Consider the following 13,979-nt stretch of genomic DNA (forward strand, 5'->3'; position numbering starts at 1 on the left):
TGACTGGTACAGAGTCATTCTTATCGGCGCATCTTGCGTCACGTAGAGTGAACAACAAGTGTGCATGTTCAGGTAGCTTCTGTAACCGGGTGATAACACGGTCCTTCTCCGGTAGCAGATCAAGTCCGTCGACAATAAGATACACTTTGGAGAAGTGATTGATTTCGGCTTTGATTGCATTATGAAAGGACTTAGCCGACGCTTTCCCCTCGACAAAGGCCTCGGATCGGTATAAGGCAGCGGTAGCATGGGTAGCGGACCCTTTCCGATATACAAGTTGAGCGAGGATGTTAGATAGCATACTGAGCGAGGAAGCCTCTTCATCCCTTTCATCTTGACAGAAGAAAAAGGCAACAGCCACATCGGGAGAGATGAAGGTGTTTCGCAGATTTTCAATAATGGCAGAACTGTAAACTATTATAAGTCTTGATCGAGATCCGGGTTGACTTATACTCACGAAAGAAATGTTTTTCCAACTCCAGCTGATAAATATTAGTCACAAGCTTTCATTGGCGTAGAATGAATTCAAATACCTGATCCAATGCAGTATAATGATCTCCGTCGTCCAAATAACCAATCCTTGTACTTTTCATCGTGGAATATCCATTTGCAGGTGTCTTTCTGTCGTCTGTGACACAAGTTGCTGAGGTCGATGAAATTCTTCGAGGTTACTGGGCTCGTGATATTATGAAAGTCCTCTTCGCTTGTGAACTTTGAGGTGGAGTCTATGAGGATACATGTTCAGCGCACAGAAAGACTAATGCATAGTTTGGATTTGCCTACTGAGTTCCAGGTCTCGGCATTCCCGAATACTATTTCGTAGCTGCTGCTCGCTAAAGCTCTTCTCACTGAGCCACTGTTAGCATAGTTCATACTGAATTGAATTCACGGTGTGCCAGATGGTCAACATACCGGGATTCTGGTTGTATCAGCACGAGAAAAGCAACTTTGTACAGCTCCAGTCGTGGTAGAAAGGTTCGTTCAATAAGGCCTTTTCTGAATAGTCGACTGCTCACACCTCCGGGCTGAAAGCTTGTTTCCATAGTTTTTGCTGTTGACGCGAAAGCACCCAGAATTTCCTCGATAATATTCAAGCGCGCAGGTGCAACAACCCATTTTTCCTCGGCCCAGCTTAACTGCTCCCGGATTTGATAGAGAAGGTTGAGGATTTCACATAGTATCAATGTAACCTTTTGCAACGCTTCCTGCGACTCTTGCTTAGTACCAAATGAACGAGTTATGGCTATGACCGACCGGGCAGCCTGCGTGAGCCGTTCACGAATCGCAGCAGCTTCGACCATCGTTTATGATGGATAAGTGAACGATCAAAAACTCTCTCTCTCTCTCTCTCTCTCTCTGCCAAAAAGCCCCTAAGCAAAACCAATAGGTACCACAATAGAGAATCAACAAACTAGACGCAGGTACCACATTGAGGTAAAGGATTGGCGTCTTCTTTAGGAGAGACCAGGAAGGGATAGCCCTTTGAGTCAGTCCTTAAACGCTAGAGTTCTCACGCAAGCCGCTCAAAAGTTCGAAGCATGGAGTAGCTAACAAAGAGTGGATGGAGTCTGCGGGGGGACACATCATCGATAGAATTCTTGCTCACATGGCTATGGCGCGTATCCACCGTGGGTATTCCCGCATAAGATCGTCCAGGAACTTAGGAGCTGGGCGACTAACTCAGCGTTAATCCAACAGATACTGGATAATGTGGCCTATGGTCAACTAAAACTAGCCGAGACCTCTTGACAAGTTGACAAGCCAGGAAGCCGGTTCCTGGGCGTCAGCATCACACGAGAGGGGCAAGATGATTGACTGCTTGTAAGCGCCGGGAAAAGCAAATGGGTTGGTTGGTCGAATGAGTGGATGCTCATCTGTCGCTGGGCCCAGGGGGATTAGGATTCCAATCCCCGCCCGACTTTAAGCGCTGAGGCGGGGGGTCAACTTTGCTCGAGCGTGACGCTCGGCTGCCATTGCATGGCTACTTGTACATGTTCCCTCCCTCGAAGGCTTATCATAATTGCGACCCAATGGGCGACCGTGAGTGATGGTGCCATTCGTGATCTGACCAACAGCAAAATGACATGATCATCGTCCATGCAATCTCCACTCAGCAATAACCCTGAGCAAAGGATAACGGCACGTACTCACGTGCTGGACATATCATGCTCAGAAAGTAGTATGGAAATTGTTTTGTTGTCACTACGAATTCTCTGCCTGCCTCGTTTCTGCGGTCGCAGGCAAAGAATGCTGCGTTCAGTTATAGCCCATGGCCTCGACGCCAGCATTGGCTAATTCTTTTCGTTATTATTATGACCAGGATGATTTCGATCTGAAGCTATGAGGCTCGTCTCATTTTCAAAATGGTACAATACAGTAACATAGCCTAATTTTGGGGCCCCTAAGGTACACGTATTGCCTGTACAGCTCACCAATATCCAGGCTTTCCTACGATAGGCGAAGAGGGCGTGGGCCTGCTCCTACACCTCAGAGATCATATGTTCTAATCCAGTTACGATAGCGATTCTCAACAAAGCCAAAGGAGAGGCCGGACGTCAAGGAAAACAAGGGCAAAACGGTGCTCGTACTCCTCCAAAGCCAGACCAGAAATCTCCAACAAAAAAAAAATGCAATATAGCACAAGAGAAGAACATGAATGTAGAATGAAAAGAAAAGAAAAAAGAAGACAAAGGAAACTCGTCTCATGGGTCGTATATTGCCAGGGTTAAGTGTAAGAAGATGCATAATCATAATCATCAAAAGGTCATCTGCGCTGAAGGGGCATGTTGAATGGGTATCTCTCGAGAGAAAAAGAAATAAACAGAGTAATAGGAATAGGCAATATTTAAATCATACTGCCATTCATGTTCACAGAGGCTCCGCGTTTCAGAGCCTTCGCAAGCATGAGTTCTCGCATCCAGTCAATACGTTCATCTCGGGTCTTCACGGCAAAATGGTGACTCTTGCCACTGTGCAAAAACAGAGCCTTTTTATCAACGGTATTGCCATTCCCAGATGCTGGAATTAAAGAGAACCCGAAGGCTGAGTCTGTAAGGCCATCGGGTTTGCGTTTAAGGACGGTCTTTTTGAAAGCGGCAGTCAACTTTGAATTGGAGGCTAATGATGAGCAGGCAACAGCGTAGTCATCCACATCAATGTACTCAAGGGCTTTGGAGCGGCGGCGAGACGACTCTTCGTCTGTATGCATTGCCAGTTGCGTTCCCTGAAGAGTAAAGTGATGATCCTCCCACTCGTGGCGCAGAAGACGAGTAGTCTTTCGTTTCTTCATCCATCCGCTGTGGGTGACATCGTTGGGGGACCGTCTACCGGGAGAAAGGAGATTTCTCCGTTCCCATGCCTTTTGTAAGTCTTCCGGTGTGTCGATCGGGTTAACTGCACGGCGTTCATCAAGGGGTTTCAAGGTCGGAATAATGTTATGGGAGCTCTCTCTGCGACGTCCTTCCGGCTGAGTGGATGAAGGCCGGCGGATGGGATCGGCAATGACATGGCGGTTTGAACCAAAGCGCATGTTTGGGGGAACGGATTGGGACTCCTCCCTCGGAACTAGGCCGATTGGGAAAGCAGTCATAGGGGCATCCGCTTCAGATACCGGAGTCTCTTGGCCATAATGTGGATCGACGCGGTAAAAATCACCAGGGGACGAGTTTACACCATAAGCATACTTCTGTCCTCGAGGTATGGCCGTTGGGTACTCATCGTTATAGTAAGGCTTCTTGCGCACGGTAGAAGGTGTGGCAGTCCTCTGAGATGATAAGTTTGGGGTGAACTCCAAGTCGCCATCGTCCGGGGTAGCAGGGATCTGCAGTTTTGGTAAGTTTCGGAGGTTCTCAGTGAGAGGATTGCCCTTGACTGATGCTGGCGACTCGGATTCTGGCGAGGGAAGTACTTCTTTCGGCGGGGTTCCCGGCTGATTCACCGGCTGCAATTTATTCAATTGCTGGAAACTCAAGAAGTTTCGAACATTTTCCTGCGGGTCTCTAGGTTGGACCTCCCTAAGCTTCTCCTTGGATAACGGGAAGCCGGATTTATCAATGGGTCCCATCACGTCAGATGAAGCAACTAATGACGGGGTGACCTCCGACCCGGGTGTTTTGATCAGATTAGGGGCTGTTGCAGGATTACCTGGGTCCCCCATCAGAACGAATCGGCCATTCAACGTGCCAATTGGCAAGTCTTTTGCCATTTGAGCGAGCCGAGCCTGCTGTTTTTGCCATTTACGGCAGTTCTCGCCCTTGGAACAGCTGTGAAGCTTTGGCAGCACTTCCTCAATCGCGACAATCGAAACTGGCTCTCCTGGACGCTCCTCTGCTACTTGGTAGGACTGGTCATTGTCTCGGTGTCGACGTCCCCGGCTATTATTGTTTTTTCTCCTCGACCCGTCGTCATCCGTAACCCGGCTTGACTGGCATTCACTTGTCAACGTAGAAGCAGTGTAAGGAGTTGGAGGTGCCTCTCGAACATAGGAATCATTCCGAGAAGCCCGCGCCCCGGCACTAGCGGAGTTGCGAAGATTTTGAATAGCACCCATCAACATGTGCCGCTTTCCAAAAGATTGGATACCTAATTCTTTCAGATCTTGGGTCTGAAGCTCAAGTAGAATAAATCCAGAGATATCGTTCGTGAAGAACGTCTGGATAATGCTGTTGTCAAACCTGTTGATCTGCAGCCATCTGGAGACGTCTTCTGGTGTCCACTGGGGAGCGTCAAACTCATTGGGCGCAATGTCCTGCCCAATGAAAGAATGCCGTTGTACCTGAGGTTGCATCTGAGGTGTCATCTGCGGCTGTTGGCGAGGTTGTTGGCGAGGTTGTGACGTATAGGGGAGGCCATTAGGGACGGGTGTGTCATGCCTCACCGGGTCCAGCTTTGAAGCAGACTGATGAAAAGGGAGAATGGCACTGGGTGGACGGGTCTCAAAGTGTATGGTCCCCGTTTCCATCTCAGTCAAATCATTATGCTCCGAAGAGTCCATAGAAGATCTGAACAAGTGCGGTCCATTCGGACCCCTCACTGCCTTTTCGTCAATATGGAAGTCGAACAAGGTCAACCCGGTCGTGTCAGGCGTAGTAGCTTCATCTGGGGTTGAGGCAGTCGAAATACTTCCAGTACCAAACTATCACCCGATAGTGTTAGTCGAGTATAATTACCACCGATATAGATACAAACTTACCGAAGCAACACTTGTGAAGGGCGAATACTCGGGGTACGATGAGGAGTCGTCGTTATCGTAATCCTCCATTATGTCCGTTGATGCAGAGAGCGGTCGAGCGACGGGCGTTCTGGGGGAGTAGAGGGACAGCTCCTCGGCTTTATGCAATCCTGAAAAGGACACATCATATGCATATTGAGTCGCCTGTTTCAAGGTTAGCTGGTGTCTCTATATGTCTGGAGTCCAGGAGGTCCAACCATCGCCATGCTGATCTCGGTTGCCCAAAGGGCAGCAAGACCTATAATGCTGGGAAAATGAAGGAGGCAACCGTGTGAAGCAGTTGATTAGCGCATATGAGAGAATAGGGACAGCGAAATATGAGGTTGTATATACAAAAACCTCCAGGTGAGTGATAGAGATTTGGAGTGCATAGGTGGAAACGGGCAGATTGGGGTGGTCGAAGTGTTTATGTACAGTACAACCACCCCTCATGCAGGAGTTAGCCGACAGTATTCACACTGGGCGACTATCCTACAGAGAATTAGTCCACAGGATTTTCCCCCATGGCTAAATCGAACGAATTGGACGTGCAGGCTGGCCAGCGGTCAAAAGAAGTTTGGCGCCAGCGGTAAGCCCGTTGTGATGAGAGCGGTGGTTGGCACGTCAGGTCCGGACCAAAACCTACGGTCAGGCTACCTAATGAGCGGAGAAAACCACCCGAACTAACTTTACATAGGTAGAAGTCCTGTTTTGGGCAAAGTGATTGTACGAGATACAGAAGTGGTCGCGGGCCCGCGGGTGAAGGCGGCCTGTGAGAGGTCAGTGTTTAGCGCTACTGCTGTGACGACTTTCTCGGCACACTTCAACAGGCTGTGATTCATTTGACCGGAAACTCTATGCGCCCAGTGAGTTGCATGTTTCACCATTAACTAGTGTTAGATGCTGTTTCCAGGATTGCTCTCCTAGGCGGAGAGGAAAGTTCCCTTGTAATAGGACAGTTACTCACGAACAACAGAGACGAGTCGATTATTTCGGGCAGCCCGTTGGCCGAAAATATAAAATATAGGCCAACCCTCATTAACTTGCGACATGATCTACTGGCATCCCAAGCTTACTGTGAATTACTCGAAATTTTTGCTCTCCCAATCCCTTTTTATTCCTTTGCTGGTGTTATTTTGCGCTTCCTAGGGCAGTTAAGTATTTAGATTGGTTTCTCCGCAGTCGAGTTTACTCGCTGAGGGGGGTTTTAGGGCAACCGAGATCTTGTGATGAATGTATGTACAAAGGTATGTACGTAACTAAATGTGCTTGCTTAAGTTTTAAACCACTAGATTTGTGCTCTGTTTGAACTTGAAAAATAGACGGAGGTGGTTGGTAATCGCTAATGCATCTGTGACAATTGTGATTGCGAAGACCCAGGGTTACTGTGGCAGCGAAAGCATCGTCACTCTAGGTGTCATCTGACCAATAACGAAGCAAAGGAGCCAATTCAAAAAGTACTCCGCTCCAGGGCCAATTTCGATTATCTCTCTCCTTCCATGCGTGACATTCTAGAATTCCCCAGTTCTTTCGCACACTTCCAGAAGACTCCTATGTACCTGCTCCTAGCAGGCCTTCAGCCTCCATTGGTGACTTGTTTCGAGTGGATACAGGCTTTTACAACAACATGACGAGTCCCGCATTGACTGCACAGAGAATTCAATCAATGCTTTGCCATGAAGAAGTTAGAATAGCCTAAGGACATATGCTATAGCTAGTAGTCAGCCTTAGCATAGCTTACGTCTACCATGTGCATTAATTGAACCTCGATCGAAGGTACTACTAGTAAGATCTAAAGTAGGCTCAAATTCTTGTCAATCTCTTCAAATCAAACCCCGTTTCTTTAGTTTGTTTACCCAAAGAGCACTACCTCATAGGCCTGCATGTGAGTGATCCGAGAGTTCTTCTTGAAATAGAAGAAGGAGGTAATAGAAAGGACGACTACCCGGTGGAGGTTCAGTCAGTATGCTTGCCAAGTAGTTTGTTCGTCACCAAAATGCTGCACTAGCTGACACAATGTAGAATTGACTCTCTGTTCTGCTTGGCCGCGGTTTGACCGGTCCCAGCGATAAGCACTGTCTCCATGCTGTACATTGTTGGAGTTTCGCCATGTGAGTTTTAAAAGGTTCTCTTCACAAAAAGAAGGTCAATAGGTTCTGGTAGTCTCTAAAACGAAAGAAGAAAAGAGACAAGGGAACTATTATTAGGAACAGCTAACTTGTGGTTATTGCTGTCGATAAGTAAAAGCACCTGGCAAACGAGTGATGGGCTCCGAGGTGATGAGAGCTGGTAGAAACACTACGTAGTAAGTTCAATGGCATCGGATGGGAGATAGTATTTTTGTTGGTTACTTCAAGTAGGTAGATCCACAAGAGAATATACCATGGAATGAGTAGAATCTTCCACCAATTCAAGTTGGAAGTACAAAATTAACAACAGATCAACCATATCTGGAAATTACTATCTGTACCACCGGTACATCAGGCGCTAATTCCGTGGAAGTGTGGTTTCTATTTTGGGTGATATAATAGCAGTTAGGCTAATGTACATTAGAGCGTGGAAACCCCGCGATGCAAATGATCAGGTGCTAATTAGGGAAATCTGGGGGTTATTAATAGGAAAAAGCCGGGGTAAGAATGCAAGAAAGGGCTGCATACAGTTAATTTACTAAATTTAACTCTCCTAACCCAATGGTTATGGGTAAATTTTGCGATAAACTTCGACGCTGTTTTACTATTCTATATCTAAGCCTCGGCGGTTAAGCGTTGCTAATTAAGGGATCCTTTTATGCAGTCCATTATCACATCCGGATGTCTGTGCTGTTCCCCACCTCTGCACGGGCCGAGCCCCACGGTTGGTTGTGGCATTCCAGACCTGCAGCAGCAGCAGTCCGTCTTATCCAGAGCCTGAGACCGAATCAATTTTCAACATCCGAAGCTTGGCATCGTCTCATCTGGCGCCCACAAACGATTTACAACCAATGATTCCCTTCAACTATGGTCCCAACAGCCTGTCTCGATTTTTATTGGAGTATACCATGTCACTACGCCAGTGAGGAAGCACTATGTTCTTTTGTCACTGCTGCTAAATGTCGTGGTCTCTTAGCGCTCAGTTGCAAGCACTGGGAGACGCTGAGCGTTGATCCGGACGGCTGTTCATCGAACGGCCGGCGACAAAGATATGGCTCTGGATGAATGTTTTCCTGGGCGGCGCAGTGCAGTTGCAGCACGATCCAGTCGGGTAGTATGGATTGAGATGAGAAGCAACAGTGTTTTTTTTCTATATGACATAGGGCTACTGGGGTCACGATGTACTTGATAGACAAGATGGCCGGGGATGCACCAATCAGCATTCAACCCCACCAGCCTCAAGTTCGCGCCAGAGAGGAACCGGTAGACCCTGACAGAAACCTTGTGCCTATGCGCCCACAGGTCATCCCTGTAGCTATCAGACCTGCGCGTCTATTTGCATGGCGACTCGTCAGTCTGGCTCATTGTCACCCGGCACCCTATTCACTATGGACAGTCCCAATTTAGATCTTGCTCTCCTATACAAGATCATCGCGTCAATTGTGATTTGCTCATTGGCATCAGTCCCACTTAATCTTTGCATATCATACTACTTCTTGAAACAAGATCCCTTGTCAGTCCTCAACCGCTTGGGTCGGGCAAAAAATAGAAACATCTAAAGCGTGGTGGCTCTGTACAGGCGAACCATATACTACCCCATAGAGCAGATATCAAGATGGGATATCTTCATAAAAGCCTGCTTGACGCCTCTCCAATTTTGATCTTCATCCTCTGTGACAGTGCCCGTTCAAGTGAAACGCAGAGGATACGCTTTCCACTTTGATATTGAGCTTTGTCGTCTGCAACTGCTTTTCTACGTCACTATTGTGCTTTGCTTCAAGCCTTCGTGTCATCGAATAGGCATCAACTCATCCTTCGGTTGCCCCAGTTTAGTCGAGACTGTCAATATAGAGATATGTCAAGCGCAAGGGCTTCTGCCTCTGGCCCATCGACAAGAACGGAGTGTCCTTCGGACATGTCTGCTTCCGAAACGCCAGTTGAAGAATCGACTCGTCGAACCAAGTCGTACCAGAGGTCACGCTCAGGTATACATTTATCCCTATACTCAAGGGAAAGGCAGCGGTTGCAGTGATGCACCTCCTTACTCGCTCTGGTTATCAAGCCGTTTCTGACCGTGTGATGGTGCAGGCTGTTTTACGTGTAGGGCTAGGAGAAAAAAGTGTGACGAGATACGCCCGATTTGCAGGTCGTGTACAAAGCTTGGACTCAAGTGCGACTACAAGCCCCCGAGATGGTGGGCCAATACCGAACACCGGCGGAAACAGAGGGATAGACTCAAGGATAGGGTCCGGCAATCAAAGGTTATGGAAAAGGAGGGAACTATAAAGGGTGAGTTTAAGGGAGTGATTAAGGGATAAATTTGCCTAACTTCGCGTCTCCATTCAGAATATGAGGACCGAATTCGTGCACTCGTAGAGAAGCCATCCCTAGGCAATGATGATGGCTTCAGCCTTTCAATGTTTGGTGAACAGCCTAATCTTTTTGCTGCGCCTGGTTCAGCGCCCATGATCCCATTTGATATGAGCGTTCAAACCAACACCCAGGCTTTCATCAACAATGTGCCGTTGAGCCAAGGACTTCCTTTCCCTGCATATAATCACTTCAGCAGTATGCCGAACCCACAGCTGCTTCAGCCCACAACCCAGCTTCCGCCGATTACCAGCCCACAGCTTCCTCTTCCCATGTCACAGCTTCAGCTACCAGTGAATCAACTCCAAGCTTCGAATATGCAAGTCCAAGTATCAACTGATCAGGCCCAACCAGCGACTACGCAGCTCCACGTTTCTGCAGAGCAATTACAATCGCCGAATACACAGTTTCAGTCATCAGCTGACCAGCTTCAACCAGCTACTACACAGTTCCAGACACCAACCGGTCAGGCCCAGTCGGCAGTCGCACGGTTTCAGGCTTCTGCAGAACAGTTTCAGTCATCAATTCCGCAGCTTCAAACACCAACTGATAATCGTCAACCAGCGGCAACGCAGTTCCAAGTCCCAGTTGAACAGTCAGCTACTGAATATCAGCTGCCAGCCGAACCGATCCCATCAACAGCTACACAGTTTCAAGCTCATACAGAACATTTCCAGTCTTCTACTCCGCAGCTTCATCTACCAGATGGACAATTCCAGTCGTCGACTGCGGAGTTTCAATCACCCGTTGATCAGGCTCAATCATCAGTCACACAGTTCCAAGTTCCTGAAGAGCAATTCCAGTCCTCTACTCCGCAACTTCAATCTCCAATTGAACAGTTCCAGTCCTCCACTTCGCAGGCCCATCCATCTGCGGAGCAATATCAAACATCCGCTGTGCATCCCCAACCAACAACGAACCATATTCACTCAGGGAATACGCAGTTCCAACCATCTGTGGAACAATTTCAATCAACTGCGCAAACTCAGCCATCTGTTGGGCAATTCCAGTCGCCAGCCGAACAGTTTCAGATACCAAGTACTCCATTTCAACCATCGGCACAATTCCAGTCACCAAATCCTCAGTTTCAGCCAACAGCTGCGCAATTTCAGGCTCCAGGCTCTCAATTCCAGCCACTTTCTGCACAGTTCCCGGTTCCAGGATTTCAGTTCCCCATGCCAAACATGCAGCTTCAAACACCTACACCAAACCCTAACATGCCCACCAATAACTGGTTCCAGAATAACACGAACTATGTTCAATCATATAACCCGTGCGGCCCGTATCCTACCTACAACCACATGAGCGCTCCAGGCCCCATGTATCAGAACGTACCGTTATCGTCAAGCCTGCGAAGCCTGATCTCCGTAGAGGACCGTGACCGACCACTTCTCGACCATTTTGTCGACAATGTTCTGCGGTTAATCTTCCCTGTCATCGGGGTACACCAAGGAGGTGCTTCTTGTATCAATGAGATTTTGAAATTGATGCAAAGCAATCGCTCTTACCTTCATTGCTGTCTCAGCGCAGGTGCAATCCACCTGAAGACCAGCATGGGAATGGAGGACCAGATGGACCATGACATCATGCAGCACCGATATGCAGCAATCTCGCAGCTTAGTCGTGTCTTGAGCCGTGGCAGCGGCCATATGCAGATTTTGGACGCAACACTTGCAATGATCCTTTACCACTGCTCCGTGGGAACGACAGATGATTACTTGCCGGATGTCCCGTGGACCACCCATTTCCAGGCAGTGACAAGCATCATCAAGAAGCTCAACTGTGCTCCGAATCAGTTCAATATTTCTCTCATAACATGGATCGACATTCTGGGCGCTACCATGCAGGGGACAACACCGGAATTTTCCCATACACACCGTACTAAGCATTTGAGCGGCACTCAGTCTGGCCTCCAGCAGTTGATGGGATGTGACGATCGTGTTATGTACCTTATCTCAGAGATTGTGTGTCTGGAAGCCTTAAAGATCGAGACCAACATGGATGAGTTGACTATCTACAGCCATGTCTCTGCGATGACCGCTCAGATTGATTACACCGAGCCAACCGATCGGACTCTTGAGCCACCCTTTGATGCTAACGGCGCCGTCAGGCAAGATATGTTGACGAAAATCATAACCACCTTGTACCGCATTGCGGCCCGCATTTATCTGTTCAGTCTGACGCCCGGATTTGATTTCCACGAACCTTCCGTTGTCAGTCAAGTTGCGCGTGTGGCAGAGATCCTGCAGTACATGCCATCCGGCCCCAGAGGGTATGATCGTTGCCTTGTGTGGCCGTTGTTTATTGTGGGAGTACACTCAGTGCCCTCCAGTATATTCCGGAAAACCTTAGCTGAAAGAGTCGCAGCTTTGGGGTATATGAGCGAGTTTGGAAGCTTCGGTCGGATGTACCGTGTGCTGAAAGAGATTTGGAAAGAATCCAAGCCAAAATTAAAGGGTAAAGCAAATGCAAAGGGGAAAGGGAAGGCCAAATCCAAGGAACGGCCTGCCACTGACTCGGACGACTCGGATGCCTCTGATGAATCCGACTTGGAGTCCGACGAGGAAACCCCGGCACCTGCTAGTAGCTCTAAAGCTGCTGGAAAGCGGCCGGACAAGCCTGGAGAGGGAAAGCTCCATTGGCGGGAAATCATGCGACGCAACAAATGGAATTATCTATTGCTGTAGAGGCATAATGTGCCTCTTGAATAGTAGTCGATGATGGAACTACATGATTCACCCTTGAAAGGGACATCAGGAAACAATATACAGCCTAGTTACTCGACTTAGCGACAGAGGGGACAGCAAGTCTATTTAACTTGTTCGGTCTCTGCCATTATTGCTCTTATCCCTCAACCAAAGGATTGCTGACGCAGATACGAAACTTCCGAGACATCTATTTTTATGCTTGATGTGCGTTCAATATTGACTATCAGCCACTCATTCAGCGTGCAGTTAGTTTAATTTCTTGAGTCTTTTTTGTAGCCTCATTTTTAATTCGCTCTTTATACCCAGCCCTGTTCTTCCGCTCTTCTTCGCTCCTTTACGTTCCTCCAGCGGTTGTTTGGTCCACTTGTGTGCACTTTTTATACTCTTCCCCCACTCCTTCGGGTCCACTCCCATTTTTATTCTTGTGTTTATCTTTATTCTCTTATTATTATTATTTTTTCTTCTACATTATCACTTTTCTCTACTGTTCGTACCTTCGTATTCGTTCATTATGGTGATCCTTATCTTTGATGGTTTATTTATGATATTCATGCTCGGTCAGTTTCATTGGATGCAATTTTGCAGTTATTTATTTCCCATAGAACCAGCCCGTAGAGCCTAACCTTTACTCGCTCTGGACCAAGAAGCAAAGACCAAGCCTCTCGGGTCAGCGTAGATAGTAACGAACACCAGGAAGGAAGTAAGGAACGACGGTTCCCCGACCAGAACAGTCGACCAACGACCCGCCCATCGAAGGATGAGGTTGCCAAGTCTCGAGGTATCTATCAGAGTGGCACAGACTAATGCTTTGTGTTGGCTAAATCATTCAGCCTACTTCTATCACTGGAGCCAATCATGCTCTTTATTCGTTATAGAGGCTTTCCCCGGATCCATCCTTGAGCGCTTAATATTGCTATAGTACTATGTGTTGTGAGCGTGGTTGCTATTGGCCGGAGGTGTATTCCTTCCAGCCTTTCTGACTCTTGTCTAGGTACTGGGCTTCCGATAAGTTGGCTTATTTTAAAAGTGAATGATATGATTGTTGGGGAACATTTGTCTTCTTTACTGTTGTTGTATATGGTTGGGCCGGCTAGCGTAAACAGCGTTGAGACAGCGGGTTTGGTTAGGGATTGACTACAGACAGGTGCTTTAGAGTCGGATCCATTGCTTGTTAGGTGTTTGTGCATGGTGTTTATTTTTGGTCTATCGAAGTTAGGGCATTGCCACGGTGTACGCAAACCCTCAAGTATGGATATCGCGGGATACAGTTGACAAGGTTATAGAGTCACAGCGCCAGAGGACACCGGCGATTAGCCCCCTAAGATATGAACAATGAAGATTACAAGCGCCGACGGGATAAAAGTTGTCCATCTCAGATCTTAATTTAGAACTCATGATGGAGCGGTTGTGAAGAAGACGAAGAGTAGAAGATCGTATTGTACTATACGGTATTGTACGGTATGTGGGAACCTCGAGTTGGGGGGTGTGATTGGTCCGGAGAGAGACCAGGAAGGTCGTTGGTATAGTTGAAGCGCTGAAGACAGGGAAATAGACGCAAGTGAT

The 13,979-nt window shown here is 47.8% G+C and overlaps 3 protein-coding genes across 3 annotated transcripts; 1 reads left to right on the forward strand and 2 right to left on the reverse strand.

Moving 5' to 3' along the window:
- Window positions 1-384: 384 nt before the first annotated feature.
- BDV38DRAFT_256407 (NACHT and Ankyrin domain protein) lies at window positions 385-1,962 on the reverse strand. Its single transcript, XM_032055513.1, has 2 exons — window positions 458-1,962; window positions 385-407 (listed from the first exon to the last, which is right to left on the reverse strand). Exon 1 carries the CDS (start codon window positions 1,299-1,301, stop codon window positions 870-872), a length of 432 nt encoding a protein of 143 aa, XP_031910070.1. The 5' UTR covers window positions 1,302-1,962; the 3' UTR covers window positions 385-407; window positions 458-869.
- An 883-nt stretch (window positions 1,963-2,845) lies between these two features.
- On the reverse strand, window positions 2,846-5,260 carry BDV38DRAFT_273830 (SAM and PH domain-containing protein; the record flags this gene model as incomplete). The annotated part of the gene is made up of 2 exons (XM_032057742.1): window positions 2,846-5,134; window positions 5,192-5,260. 2 exons carry the CDS (start codon window positions 5,258-5,260, stop codon window positions 2,846-2,848), a joined length of 2,358 nt encoding a protein of 785 aa, XP_031910071.1.
- A 4,226-nt stretch (window positions 5,261-9,486) lies between these two features.
- Window positions 9,487-12,529, forward strand: BDV38DRAFT_168732 (transcription factor domain-containing protein). Its single transcript, XM_032051916.1, has 2 exons — window positions 9,487-9,627; window positions 9,685-12,529. Exons 1-2 carry the CDS (start codon window positions 9,603-9,605, stop codon window positions 12,393-12,395), a joined length of 2,736 nt encoding a protein of 911 aa, XP_031910072.1. The 5' UTR covers window positions 9,487-9,602; the 3' UTR covers window positions 12,396-12,529.
- The last annotated feature ends 1,450 nt before the right edge of the window (window positions 12,530-13,979 follow it).

This window comes from Aspergillus pseudotamarii, assembly GCF_009193445.1.
Source record: "Aspergillus pseudotamarii strain CBS 117625 unplaced genomic scaffold BDV38scaffold_58, whole genome shotgun sequence".
Taxonomy (NCBI): domain Eukaryota; kingdom Fungi; phylum Ascomycota; class Eurotiomycetes; order Eurotiales; family Aspergillaceae; genus Aspergillus; species Aspergillus pseudotamarii.